This window comes from Squalius cephalus, assembly GCF_949319135.1.
Source record: "Squalius cephalus genome assembly, chromosome: 4".
Lineage (NCBI taxonomy): Eukaryota > Metazoa > Chordata > Actinopteri > Cypriniformes > Leuciscidae > Squalius > Squalius cephalus.
The window spans coordinates 39,035,669-39,049,390 of NC_137125.1; the positions used below are offsets into that span (position 1 = coordinate 39,035,669).

General features: G+C 38.1%; 1 protein-coding gene across 2 annotated transcripts in view; it reads left to right on the forward strand.

The window, feature by feature from the left end:
• lin7a (lin-7 homolog A (C. elegans)) overlaps positions 1 to 13,722 on the forward strand; it is a 41,274-nt gene extending 27,552 nt beyond the window's left edge. The window contains exons 4-6 of one of the 2 annotated variants that reach the window (XM_079870235.1): positions 6,010 to 6,219; positions 8,605 to 8,820; positions 9,469 to 9,571. In XM_079870235.1, the coding sequence (XP_079726361.1) occupies positions 6,010 to 6,219; positions 8,605 to 8,820 (426 nt within the window). In that variant the 3' untranslated portion in view covers positions 9,469 to 9,571. Of the gene's footprint in view, positions 1 to 6,009; positions 6,220 to 8,604; positions 8,821 to 9,468; positions 9,572 to 11,770 lie in introns of those variants that run through there. The other variant, XM_079870234.1, reaches the window with a different exon arrangement.

The following is a 13,722-nucleotide window of genomic DNA, read 5'->3' on the forward strand; positions in this document are numbered from 1 at the left end:
ACTACAGGTTTCGAAAAGCATATTGGACTCGAATCACTAGCAAAAGGGCAATTAGCATGTGTGAGCAGCTTGCGTCTGGATGCCGTTGGGGCAGATTTCAATCGATGGCACATAAATAGGATGAAGAACAGTTCTAAAAGCCCCAGTTATCCTTTGGGATCCCCTGCAGCAATTGTCAATGAGCTCCAGTTGGCTACTCCGGGATGCTTTTTTTTTCATCCATACGCCAAGTGCATTCCGAATGCATTGCTGATGTAAATGTTAAAAGCCAATATTCATTACCAATGGAGATTCTTTGTCAAGTGTGTGTAATTATTTAAGATGTAATTTGTAAGGCTTACAATGGGCTTGAGTGGGCCATTGCTCAGAATATTTGTGAATACTACTGGGTTATCTGATGTCCTATAATTATTTCAGTTGGCATTAAAGGGTTACCTCACCCATTACACTTCTGTAATTTTTCTGTGGAACACAAAAAGAGAAATTCTGAAAAATGTTCATACTGCTCTTTTCCATACAATGAAAATAAATAGAAATAAAAAAAAAAAAAAATTATATATATATATATATATATATATATATATATATATATATATATATATATATATATATACACTCACCTAAAGGATTATTAGGAACACCATACTAATACTGTGTTTGACCCCCTTTCGCCTTCAGAACTGCCTTAATTCTACGTGGCATTGATTCAACAAGGTGCTGAAAGCATTCTTTAGAAATGTTGGCCCATATTGATTGGATAGCATCTTGCAGTTGATGGAGATTTGTGGGATGCACATCTAGGGCACAAAGCTCCCGTTCCACCACATCCCAAAGATGCTCTATTGGGTTGAGATCTGGTGACTGTGGGGGCCATTTTAGTACAGTGAACTCATTGTCATGTTCAAGAAACCAATTTGAAATGATTCGAGCTTTGTGACATGGTGCATTATCCTGCTGGAAGTAGCCATCAGAGGATGGGTACATGGTGGTCATAAAGGGATGGACATGGTCAGAAACAATGCTCAGGTAGGCAGTGGCATTTAAACGATGCCCAATTGGCACTAAGGGGCCTAAAGTGTGCCAAGAAAACATCCCCCACACCATTACACCACCACCACCAGCCTGCACAGTGGTAACAAGGCATGATGGATCCATGTTCTCATTCTGTTTATGCCAAATTCTGACTCTACCATCTGAATGTCTCAACAGAAATCGAGACTCATCAGACCAGGCAACATTTTTCCAGTCTTCAACTGTCCAATTTTGGTGAGCTCGTGCAAATTGTAGCCTCTTTTTCCTATTTGTAGTGGAGATGAGTGGTACCCGGTGGGGTCTTCTGCTGTTGTAGCCCATCCGCCTCAAGGTTGTGCGTGTTGTGGCTTCACAAATGCTTTGCTGCATACCTCGGTTGTAACGAGTGGTTATTTCAGTCAAAGTTGCTCTTCTATCAGCTTGAATCAGTCGGCCCATTCTCCTCTGACCTCTAGCATCAACAAGTCATTTTCGCCCACAGGACTGCCGCATACTGGATGTTTTTCCCTTTTCACACCATTCTTTGTAAACCCTAGAAATGGTTGTGCATGAAAATCCCAGTAACTGAGCAGATTGTGAAATACTCAGACCGGCCCGTCTGGCACCAACAACCATGCCACGCTCAAAATTGCTTAAATCACCTTTCTTTCCCATTCTGACATTCAGTTTGGAGTTCAGGAGATTGTCTTGACCAGGACCACACCCCTAAATGCATTGAAGCAACTGCCATGTGATTGGCTGATTAGATAATTGCATTAATGAGAAATTGAACAGGTGTTCCTAATAATCCTTTAGGTGAGTGTATATATATATATTATTTAGTAAATATTTATTTACTAAATGATATTTAGTAAATATTTATTTGGCTATGCGCACTATTTGAGTGACATAAACATAGTAAAATTGACATAAATTTCCGATCGTCCACCATAATGCGGTCGCTTTTTAGATCTAATATTGTCAGTAAACTCTCGCGTTCCCGAGGCAATGCTCATTATGGCATTCTCGGGCATTCTATATTCCAAAAAGCTCCTTTATCAGCCCCACAGTGGAAAATGAAACCATAAACGTACCAGCTGGGGCAAATCAGCACAAAATGGAATGGTTAAGCAAAGAGAATGGTTTTGGCCCGGGAAAGCGGCCTTTATGTCACTAGCCCGATTTGGACAGGACTAGGTTTAATGGAGGATGTTAGAGAAATTTGTTTCATAGGTGTACTTTGTGATTTTAATCCCATCCGAATCTACTTTTGTCTGTGTTTTTCTCACACAACCTCAAAATTCCAGGGCAAATTACCTACTGTTTTTCGGCAAAATCAACGGTCCTCTGAGAAATCTAATCCTGTCCGGATGTGAATTTCTGTGATTGCTGATATTGTATTATACTCCATTGTATTATTTCTCTTCATGAGTTTTTGACTTACCTGACCTACCATTTGCACACCAATCTTTCGCAAACTTTCATTTCATTTCAATATGTGGGTTTATTATAAACAGCCACTTCTATAAACTCATGTGAAGTTTATTTAAATAGGGTTTTAATAATAAATCAAAGCTGTATCAATAAGTAATTAATTAAAACACATATCTGTGATGCACGCAAGCACAGATGACTTTCTGTAATGCTCACATCTAGAAAACAAACACTCCCAGCTCTGTAATAAACACGGAGATGTTAGTTCCGTCCAAATTCATGATTACATGAAATCACAGATGTCGGGTGATAAGAATTGTACCTCAAACATCGTTTAGAAATCTAGTCACGTCTAAATAGCGCTATTGACTTCAATCCTGGTGACGTCTCAGCATGCTAATTTTTGAGAGCTATTTATTTTAAGAGATATTTTGGAGCTTAAACTGAGAGATTTTCAGGGACTAACAAATTAAATTTTATTCTTTTAGGGTGTTTTTTCTTTTCTTTATCCTTTTTGGGTATTGACAGCTGTTGTAACTATGAACTATTGATAGAGTTGCATGAAGATTTTTCAAAACTTAAAGGGACACTCCACCCATTTGCATTAAGCTTTGCATTGTTAGAAACCCAGTCATACTATTGAATGGTCGTGCAACACTCTCTCATTTTCCCCTGAGACGGGAGAAATCCGTTATTTACCTTTTACACTTCCTCCTACAATGACGCAAAAATCGTCATTTTGCGTCATTGTAGGAGGAAGTGTAAGAGGGGGGGATTTCTGTTGAGACTACAAGCACTAGTTCCTCATCTTTCCCAGGGGGCAGGGACCCGCTCACGCTACAGACCTATTACAGATCAGTGGGTGGGACTTTACTCTCTGAAACTGAAAGCAATATCCTCCATCTTGTTTGAAGCTAAGCTAACAGGCGCTGTGGAGACAGCTGTACAGTTATGACAATAGCGGAGGAGAGTGCTCAATATGATATAGAAGAAGATGATTTCGGAAGTCTGATGCTTGAATCAGGTGTTTGTGGCTACCTTTACAAGCCGCATTATAGCGAAGAGCAGCCGAGGCAGAAGACCTGCCTGCCGCGGACGAGGAGCCCGGACTGGCTCGAGTTAGGGCGGACTGGTGGCGCCGGTGATCTCACTATGCAACTCATAGACTGTAAGATGCAACTACGAACACAGAGATCGAGTCCGTCTGCGGCAAAGAATTTCAACGATGACAATTTCTCCTGGACGAAATCTCTGAATCAGACGAGGACACGGACGTTTGTGTTGTGAACTATCCTAGTTTCGCACCTCATATGTTCTGACTGAACATCCAGGTACCATGCAATAATTCACCTTTTCGAAAGAAATACAAACGAGGAGTAATGCACTAATGAGTTCGCCAACTAACTAGACATTTTGTGTGAAATGAATTTCAAGCTCTGGTGGTAGCTAGCCTTGTAGACGGAAGAGTGATTTCTCTTATAGGCAGATATGCGCTTTCTGGATTAGTGGGAGTGGCTTGCGGAGCTGTGCAATGTGGTGCATTGTGGGAGTTGTTGTCTTTCATACAAATGCGTCCTGAAGTTATTTTTTGTCTTTCCTCGGTCACGAAGGCACCAAATTCAAAATTTATTTTACATTTCGACTACATATATGACCCACTTTAAATAAAAAACAATGTTCAAATGGGTGGAATGCCCCTTTAAATAAATAAATAAAACCAGGCAAATTTGAGTGTGTAAAAAAAACGGCAAAAAAAAACAAAAAAAACCCCGGCAACCTGATGATTTACATTTCGGCAAAGCAAATGAAAGAGTCTAGGCTTTAAAGATGTTTGTTATAAGTGGCTAAATGTGTCTTTTTTTGACTTGTGTCTTTTTCCCTCAGAGAGGAAGTAGCTGTGAAGGTTGAGGAACAGGGAAAAGGGTGTCTTGCATGCAGAGCACTTTCAAACTGCATTTTCTTTAGCCTGACACGAAACACACGAGACAGGGAAGGTGCTGTTCTTTCAGTTTCAGAGATCAGAAAACGGCTTGGTTTGCCAATTGGGAATCTGGCGCCTTGAAAAGTCTCTGAAAATCCTTGGTGTTTTTTCTCACTGTTCCCTGTATATGAATGCCTTAATAATGAGCAAGGCCCCCACAGTGCTGCACCTGTAGCTACAGTTTGGCTCAGTGGGAAGTACTTTTGTCTTCCTTGACATTCTCAGTCTCCTGGTGGTTGCGCCTGGCTAACAAGCTCTGAATTTTCAGGAATTCAGATGACAATGCTGGCTGAATTCACAGCACAAATAGAACATGTTGAGATGCTCTTACAGGCTGTGAAAAAACTGACCAGAAATGTGTAGACATCCGGACACTTTCCCTCCGCTGATATATCAGCTTCCACAAAGGCTACTCGACCACAGTCTCAGAGAGTCAATCTAAAGGTCTTTGTAAAGCAAATGTGGAGATGTTTAATTTGGCTTTTAAGAGTATAGTATCGGAAGCTTGGTGAGAATATTGGATTTAGAGGTTACTGGTCCTTGAATATCAGTCCACCTTAAAGTGTTTTAAAACTCATGCTAGTCAGCTATACAGATCTTGTATAAGAGCCATATAACACACTAGAATTGCTGTCTTGAATGGAAAGGGGATTCCTTATTCTTAGCAACATCAACTGGTTTTTTGTTTTTTAAAGGAACAATATGCTCATTTATGAAGAGCAGGTTGGCATATTTTGGCCATATAATGTTTAGACTACATACGATACAGTATAATGTACAACTGATCACAAAACAATCTATGTTGAAATGTGCATCAATAGCTATCCATCCATTTGTAATATCGCATAAAACATTTGCGAATGAAGCACCATTTCCATCCAATGTGTCGGAGAGAACAAAATTTAGCTTCCTGATAAACTGGCACTAAATATCACTAAGAAAAGTAGAAGAAGCCACATATATAATTTTAGTATATAATAAATTACTTGCGCCTAAGAGTGTGCAGACGAAACGCAATAAACACAGTCATGTTATTTTGCTTTTTGAGGCGGATACCTGTTGTTTGGGAATGCAGTCGTGTAAGACAGTTCAGGAAGGGAATTATACTAAACCACTTTGACGATAGACTTTGCTCAGGTTATTCAGAATGACCAAAATAGATTTTCAGAAGCTGTGCAATGAAATCGGTCCTCTGATTAGTCCAGTTATGCCGTCTCATGACGCAAAGTCACATGACTTTTTAGATGTGCATCGAGGAATTTATTCGGTAAATGTGTTTCCATCGTAGTTTATGCACGTAATTTATCTGACTACATTTTTTATGTGCATCTTTAGAATGTATGTGCATGTTGGCATTTACATCCATTTTATTTAGGCGATATCACAAAATGCACATAAAAATAGGTTGATGGAAACATAGCCACTGTTAAGTTTTAAATATCTAATAAATATCTTGACGAATCTGACAATCTCAAAATGGCCATATTATCTTGTAAATCAGGCTTGGTGATATATTGGTCTATCTATATTTCTCAGTCACATTTCACATTCACTGACACTTTGAACTCTTTGGTTCCCACCAGGCAACAGTGGCGGCATTCGCAGCCAGTGAGGGTCATTCCCACCCGAGGGTGGTGGAGCTGCCCAAGACGGACGAGGGGCTTGGCTTCAATGTCATGGGTGGAAAAGAGCAGAACTCACCGATCTACATCTCACGCATCATCCCTGGGGGCGTGGCTGAGAGGCATGGTGGTCTTAAGAGAGGAGACCAACTCTTGTCCGTCAATGGAGTGGTGAGTTGCCAGGGATGTTCCTGTTATAAATAACCTTTTGTACTCTGTAACTCTATAAAATGAATATGCATGTGTGTAATTTAAGGACATACCTATTTCTATATAAATAAATAAAAGATATACAAGACTTTAAAAGCTGAGAAACTTTACTAATTATGTTTTTGTTATTCATGGCAAGAAAATTATCAGTATGCATAATTGGATGGAACCTAACAAAATGGAAATAAAGAGCAAAAGACATGAGGGTATTAACTCAAAGTTCATTAAAGGTAGCCTAGATATTTTAACCACTTTTTATTAATATACCTATATCACTATATTATCATTTCTATTCTTGTATAAAATAAGATGGAAAATTAAGACAAATCAGCTAATACCATGAAACATCACAGAATTTATCAGTGCAGTGCATTGCTAATACTTACTGTAGCATGCGCTGTTTTCACATTGAAAAGAATTGCACTTCTTTGAGGATGATGTCATCACTTTGTTAGTTGAATTGATATTATTAATATGCAGGATGGAAAGTGAAACCCTATAAAAAAATTCAAGTTAGAATATGGGAAAATTACAAAAAACGGGAACGATTAAACCTTAAAGCGATAGTTCGGCCAAAAATGATATTTAACTCATGATTTACTTTAAATATATACATATTTAAAACTTTATAAATGAAAATATCTTGCTTCCGGCAACGGTCGACGTGCGTTCACGGGAGATGGATGCCGGTGTATGACGTAGGACGTAGCGTAGGAAGCGTCGTGACGTAGAACGAAGTACAGCTAAATCAAACGCTACGTCCTACGCCGGCATCCATCTGCCGTGAACGCGCGTCGACCGTTGCCGGAAGCAAGATATTTTCATTTATAAAGTTTTAAATATGTATATTTTTACGACAAAACCGCACGAATTACCCTCAGAAGGCCTTCGTTTATCCCCCTGGAGCCGGATGGATTACTTTTGTGAAGGATGCATGCACATTTTGGGACTTGAAGGAGGTGGACCCGATTACTTGACATTATAACCACTGAAAGATCTAAGACATTTTCTAAAATAACTGAAAATGTGTTCGTCTGAAAAAAGATTGACATATGCATCTTGAACGGCTTGAGGGTGAGTAAATCATGGGTTAAATATCATTTTTGGCCGAACTATCCCTTTAAACTTAAGTAGTAAAACTATTTAAAATTCACTTTATATATTTTATCCACTATATTTAGACATGCATGAAGGTGACATGAAACGTTACTGCATGACCTGTCAGCGTTTAGATCAATTATCCTTAAATGCACAAAGGAAGCATTTCACAAAATTTAGTTTTTTTTCTTCTTCTTTTTTTTTTTTTTTTTTTTTTTTTACAGATGAAGTAGGGAAAGCAACTTAATTGTTTGTGCAACAAAAATAATTTACATTTTCTTATGTTTTTTTTTTTTTTTTAGCTGTGTAGAGCTGTCAAATAAGATGCCATCATGCTGTAGGGCCCACTGGCTTTTTAATTGATACAGATCAGTTTGGGCTGAAGTGAGATTATTAGCAGAAAGATTTTTACATTGATCTCAGTGAATTTCCAGCAGTCTCCAAGGCTGATCCCATCATGGCGTAATATGCTAATAAATACATTTTTGCAGCTGTTTTTATCTCAGACCCATTAGAGACTAACATTTTGTAATCTTTCATTCTACTAAGGCTAAGCTTGACATTTTAAAATGCTAAATGTGGACAAATAAGAAAGCTTACAGCAGGACTGTTTGTAAAACTGAAAAGGGACAGATTTCAAAAGACTTAATCTTTTCATAAATCACTGTACATTTTAAGATGTGTCAGACTGTCACTGAAGCCAGATGAGAATGAAGCTTTGAATAAATCCGAATGAATCTTTCAGTAAAAAAGCTGTCTACTGCAGGGAAGCATTTTGAAGCCAGTTTCTTTGCTCTTCTCTGCCGACATTCCAGATTGTTAAAATGTTATTACATGAAGGAGTAATTTGAGTTTATAGAAACTAATGTCCACTGCTTACTCGCTCGAAGATGACAGAGGATCCATTTGATTTCATTTGCATCAAAGACTGTAAAGGAAGGCATTTGGGACAGCATTTGAGAAGCAATTTCTCATTAAACCAAACATGTTACGGTTCCTGAGCTAATAGGAAATTAATGGCTCTTTTGTGCCAAAATGTAATTAAATGTTCATCACCGTGGAGCATTTTCTAGTGCAGTTTTGATCTGACAAAAAAATATGACTTTGGATACAATAAAGTTCCAGGAGCCATCAACAAATCATTGGACGTGCAAAGAGAGACGAAGCGTTTGTAATTCGTTCCTTTGATTTAGATGAAATGAACAACAGCTTGCTCTGAAAAACTGACAACTGAATTATTTTCTTCAGAGCGTCGAGGGTGAACACCACGAGAAGGCTGTGGAGTTACTGAAAGCAGCCAAGGACAGTGTCAAACTGGTGGTGCGTTACACCCCTAAAGTCCTGGAGGAGATGGAGGCGAGGTTCGAGAAGCTCCGTACCGCCCGCAGACGCCAGCAGCAGCAGCTTCTCATGCAGCAACAGCAGCAGCAAAACCTGGCCGCCCAGCAGAACCACATGTCGTAGGTGAGGCTTTTCATTGCTTTAAGGGTAACAGGACCTCAACAGGGTGGCACACAGAGAGGTAGCTGCCCCACCAACCCTTGAGGCCTGTGGGAGATCTGGTACTGCATGCTGCCTGTCACCAGTGGAACGTTGATCTGAAAACAGACAGCTATTGTGTCTGAAACTCAGCTGTTATGTCATAATGTTAGATAATGAATCTATTGAAGAAGCTGGCGAGGAGTGCTGATGACATCACAGATTGAGCTCAATAAAAAAGGATTTGCTTATCAGGCAGTTGTCCAGACATTGAAGGATCACACTTAAGGGACTTTCAAGGGAAAATTAAGAACTATTTAGATGAGAAATCAATAGTTTTTTATTACTGCACCTAAAGGGGCCTTTTAAGTCTGTAAATCTCACTAATGGAACCATTTGTTTTAGTAATGCTTTAAATTAAAGGGATAGTTCATCCAAAAATGAACAATCATTTAGGCTACTCACCCTCATATCATTCCAAATGTGTATTACTTTCTTTCTTCTGTTGAACACAAAAGAAGATAAAAAAGTCTCAGTAGTACTTTTTTTAGTCCCATACATTATACTGTCAGTGGGGCCCAGTGTGGTTTGGACCACAGCATTCCTCAAAACATCTTCTTTTGTGTTCCACAGAAGAAAGTCATCAGGTTTGGAACAACATGACGGGGGTAAATGATGACAGAATTTTTTTATTTAACTATTCTTGAGCCAACAATAGCCGCTTTTCCACCATCAAGCCAAACCGTTGTCGTTGCAACCGTTCCATTTCATGTGAATTTTCCACTGTGAATAAAAAGCAAGTGTTCTACCAGCATGTTTCAGCACGGTTGGCCAACAAGCTTGATGAGCATAAGAGACTTCTTTCTACAAGATTAAAAAAAGTAATGTTTCCAAACTTTCGATCGTATATATATATATATATATATATATATATATATATATATATATATATATATATACATATATATACAGGCTTATAAAATACTGGAATTTTTCTATTTGGTGCTAATTGATATGTCATTGTCAAAATAATTTACAAGTAACTTTACATCACATATTAACTTCTGAAACAGCGCCTCCGTTCTATATTAAAAAGAGAAAGTATGTCATCCTTTATCACTTCCAGTATCACTGTTCTGAAATAACAGCACTCTTATTATCTCGAGACGTCTTTCTCCTTTGCAAATGCAATACAATAGGAGAGAATTCTATTAGTCAGAGTCTTTTCCAGACAGACCAAAGCCAAAGCCAAAGCACATCTCCTTGTATTAATGATACTCGGCCCATCTCTCGCCTCATTGCCTCCTCACGCCATAGTTAGCTCTAAGCAGCAGTATAGTTGGCATCATTGTAACCTCGCCTTAGAAACCATCCAAGCCTAAAATGAAGCTATAAGCAGTGCCGACTCAAAAGCATGTCCGTGTGGATACACTTCTCACAGAGGCACTGGCCTCTGTACACTTATCACCAGAGGCCTATTGGAATTCCTTGTGCATCTCTTGCTTGTAGCTAAATCCTTGGCTATAAAATCATATGTGCTTGTGAGCTGCTGAGTATTTTTGGGACATTATGTCTGGGCAAGAGGATCATGGTGAAAGAGCTGAGCCCCAGATCATCCCCTATCAAGACTGGCATGTGGACCGAACAGCAAAGCCACAGTGACCAGAGAGCACTCTGCCAGTTGACACTAAACCACACCACACACACACATATCTGAAAAACAAATAAGATCAGTTCAAGATCTTTTGTAGATTGGGGGAAGGGGGAGGCACAAAATATCTACAATTTATCAATTTAACAATAAAATGTTAAATCATCAGAATATTATATGAATTAAACATCTGGGAAAATTACGTGACCTGCTGAGCTCTCTAACATTTTTTTTTTTACACAACAAACTCCAAAATTGTCAATTTACTAAAAGGCTTGAATTGGTAAATTCAGTTTTTTTCTCTTCAGAAAGCGAATTGCAGACAAGGGAAGTATACGTTTGGCTTAAGTTTCTGTAAATAAAAAAGTCTAATGTCTAAAAGAAACTTGTTTTTTGTTATTTCAGCAGTACAAGAGGACATATCTTAGCTTATCGGGGGTTTCAGGGGTCTACATGTATTGATTTTAACAATGGGGGACCGTGTAGTTACATGGGTTGAGAACCTAGTCTAAAATAAGCTCATATCCAATAGAAGCCATCCAAAACAGGATGCTTCCTAGCTTAAAAAAGAGGGCTGATATCTGAAAAGAAAACAACTACAAAGCATATGGGAAAAATAATATGAGATGTGCCAAACAGTATGTGAACTTTATGTAACCTGCCAACAAATAAATATCGAAATTTATCAGCAGAAAATGTAATTTTTTTCAAGGCTTTTCATAATGCATTCTGGAAATGACTTGTCTGTAAAGGAAGCATGCGATGCCACCTTTTCCCCAAAACAAGGCATCTCATAAATAATATAAAGTTTGGAACGGCCACAAAAGTCAGTAGCATACTGTCTAGACAGCATAGCGCTCTAGATTTTGGTATAAAGCTAAAGAATTGGAAAAGCCCAGTTTATGTTCAGCTACTAACATAATTGCTAGTGTTGTAGTACTAGAGTCCATACTCGTCTCACGTCTTGAGTCCAAGTCCAAAAACAAGTTTTCACGATCTTGTCATAGACTCTGGAGAATTTGTTATTGGCCTTGACTGAAACTCGACCCTCTTCATCTCAGTCTGGACTTGGACTCAAATTAGCGGGTCTCGACTACAATACTGGTACTTGACCATGACATGTTGGGCCATAGTGGACACATGGAACTAAAGGTTCAAGCCCGGCCTGTTACATTTCCCTGTGTACGTGTTGTTATATAAAGAAAATAGTCAGAAATATCAGGAAAGGTTTTGACAGTCTCTTTAAACTTGTCTCTCAGCTTTTGTCCTTTTGGTTTTTCACAGGCTGTTCCAAAAGAAGAAAAAGTAGAGGACACTGGGTGAGACTTAATCTCACAGATGTGATGTAAGGAGGTCCAAGAGATCTCGGAAGAGGACCCTTACTGTTCTCCAGTGAAGACTATCCTCTTTCAGTCAACTACCTACAACTCAAAAAGGTTGAAAACTCCATGATCTGTGTTCCAAATTGGTGCTTGGAAAAATGTGGCATGATGTCATAGAGAAAGGCTAGCACTGAGCATTGTTTTACTCTTACTTGTTCATATTTCAGTTGTCTGGAACCAATCGCAAGTTGTGACCCTCTTAAAAAGTCCCTCTTGTAGTTTTGTGATAATGTGATAAAGCGTTCAACAATTTGTTTTTATTTTCATTATGTTTTTGTTGCCACAGCTTTGTACAGTAACGAAGGGTTCTTTTGGTGCTGGTGTCTCTGTGAAAAGAAAGCGCTTTTTATGTCAGTAGTCCGTAATTGGATAACACTGAGGTATTTTATACCATATTGTAGCAAGGAATATTTTGTAAAGAATGTAGATTTAGCAATAACACTTGTTTTGTCGCATTCTACTGTCAAAGTATGGGTAAAAAGTGAACTTTAAGCGTAGAAGATTCATCTTACAAGGGTAAAGTTAATATAAAACTGTATCTTATGCACCATGTGACATAAGTCAGACTAAACCATAAACACCATTTGCACAGAATTTTCTTATGAGATCACTGTATCACAGTGCCATTGACAGAGATTATTAGAGAAATTTGGCATATTGTATGGCGGCCATATTTAAAGGAAAAGTGTGTAATTTTTGCAAACACTCTCTCTGATCCTACGTTAATATACAAATCTAACCATAAGTAAAAAGTGTAAACACTGCATTGGTATATCAGAACATTGCATACCGGTACACTATTTGTTTGTGCATCCAACCAATAGCGTGATTTTAGGGCTGGACTTCATGTTTGGAAACCAATGACATAAAGGGAGTGTTCTGGAAACCTGTTTGAAAGTAGTCGCAATTTTGTTTTGTGGCACAAGTGGGGCGGAAATTACACACTTGACCTTTAACAGGTCCTGCATGCATACAGCTGTACAGTTTTGATGCGGTTTTATGGTTGCGATGTCCCTAGTCCTGAAATTAAATTCTAATTCAGAAATATTCAGACATAGTTCATATTATGAAATTATTTACTTTGAAGACAAACAGAATGTCAAACAAATCTACAAATGGAGGTACATTTTAACAGTATTTTGTTATGTTAAAGTTCTATTTTCAAGTTTATTATCTTAGAGGTTTGAAAGATTGTTTTGTGGTGTTCAGTAATTGTTATATTTCACATAACCGACCACCTCATTCACTAGAAATATTTTAACATTGTCCTGTTTTGACAATCAATTAAAAAAGTTAATCTACTGCATTTTTTTTTATTTTCTAACATTTTTTATTGCATTTTTATTTCACAACTTCTTTCCCTGAACTCAAGACGTCAAAAGCTGGCAAAATGTCTATCCATTGCAGCGCTGTAGTTGTACTGTTAGTTGAAGTCTTATAGAAGCAAAACTGTAAATCAGCAAGTAGTTGATGACCACCAGTAATCAAAGGTAAAATTGTATGTGTTATTGTAATTTGGTTTGATGGTTTTCCTGACGTAGGACTTTGGTAGATACTTAAATTAGTTCCTTTGTTGGTTGGTTTTTGAGTAATCTCAGTCTGTGGGTAACATGTAAACGTGTCATCCTAATAGACAAAATCATGCCAAGTTGATTTGTTCCTTGATTGTCAATCAATTCATTTTAACGGATTCTCTTCCCTTTTATATGTTTACTTACAGACTTTCTTATTAATGACTTGCATTTTTCAGGCTGGACAAGCTGATCTTATTATACAGTGAAAAAAATACCAAGTGATATGCAATTGTAATACATATTATATTTGTATAAATAAATATATGTGCGTGTGTGCAAA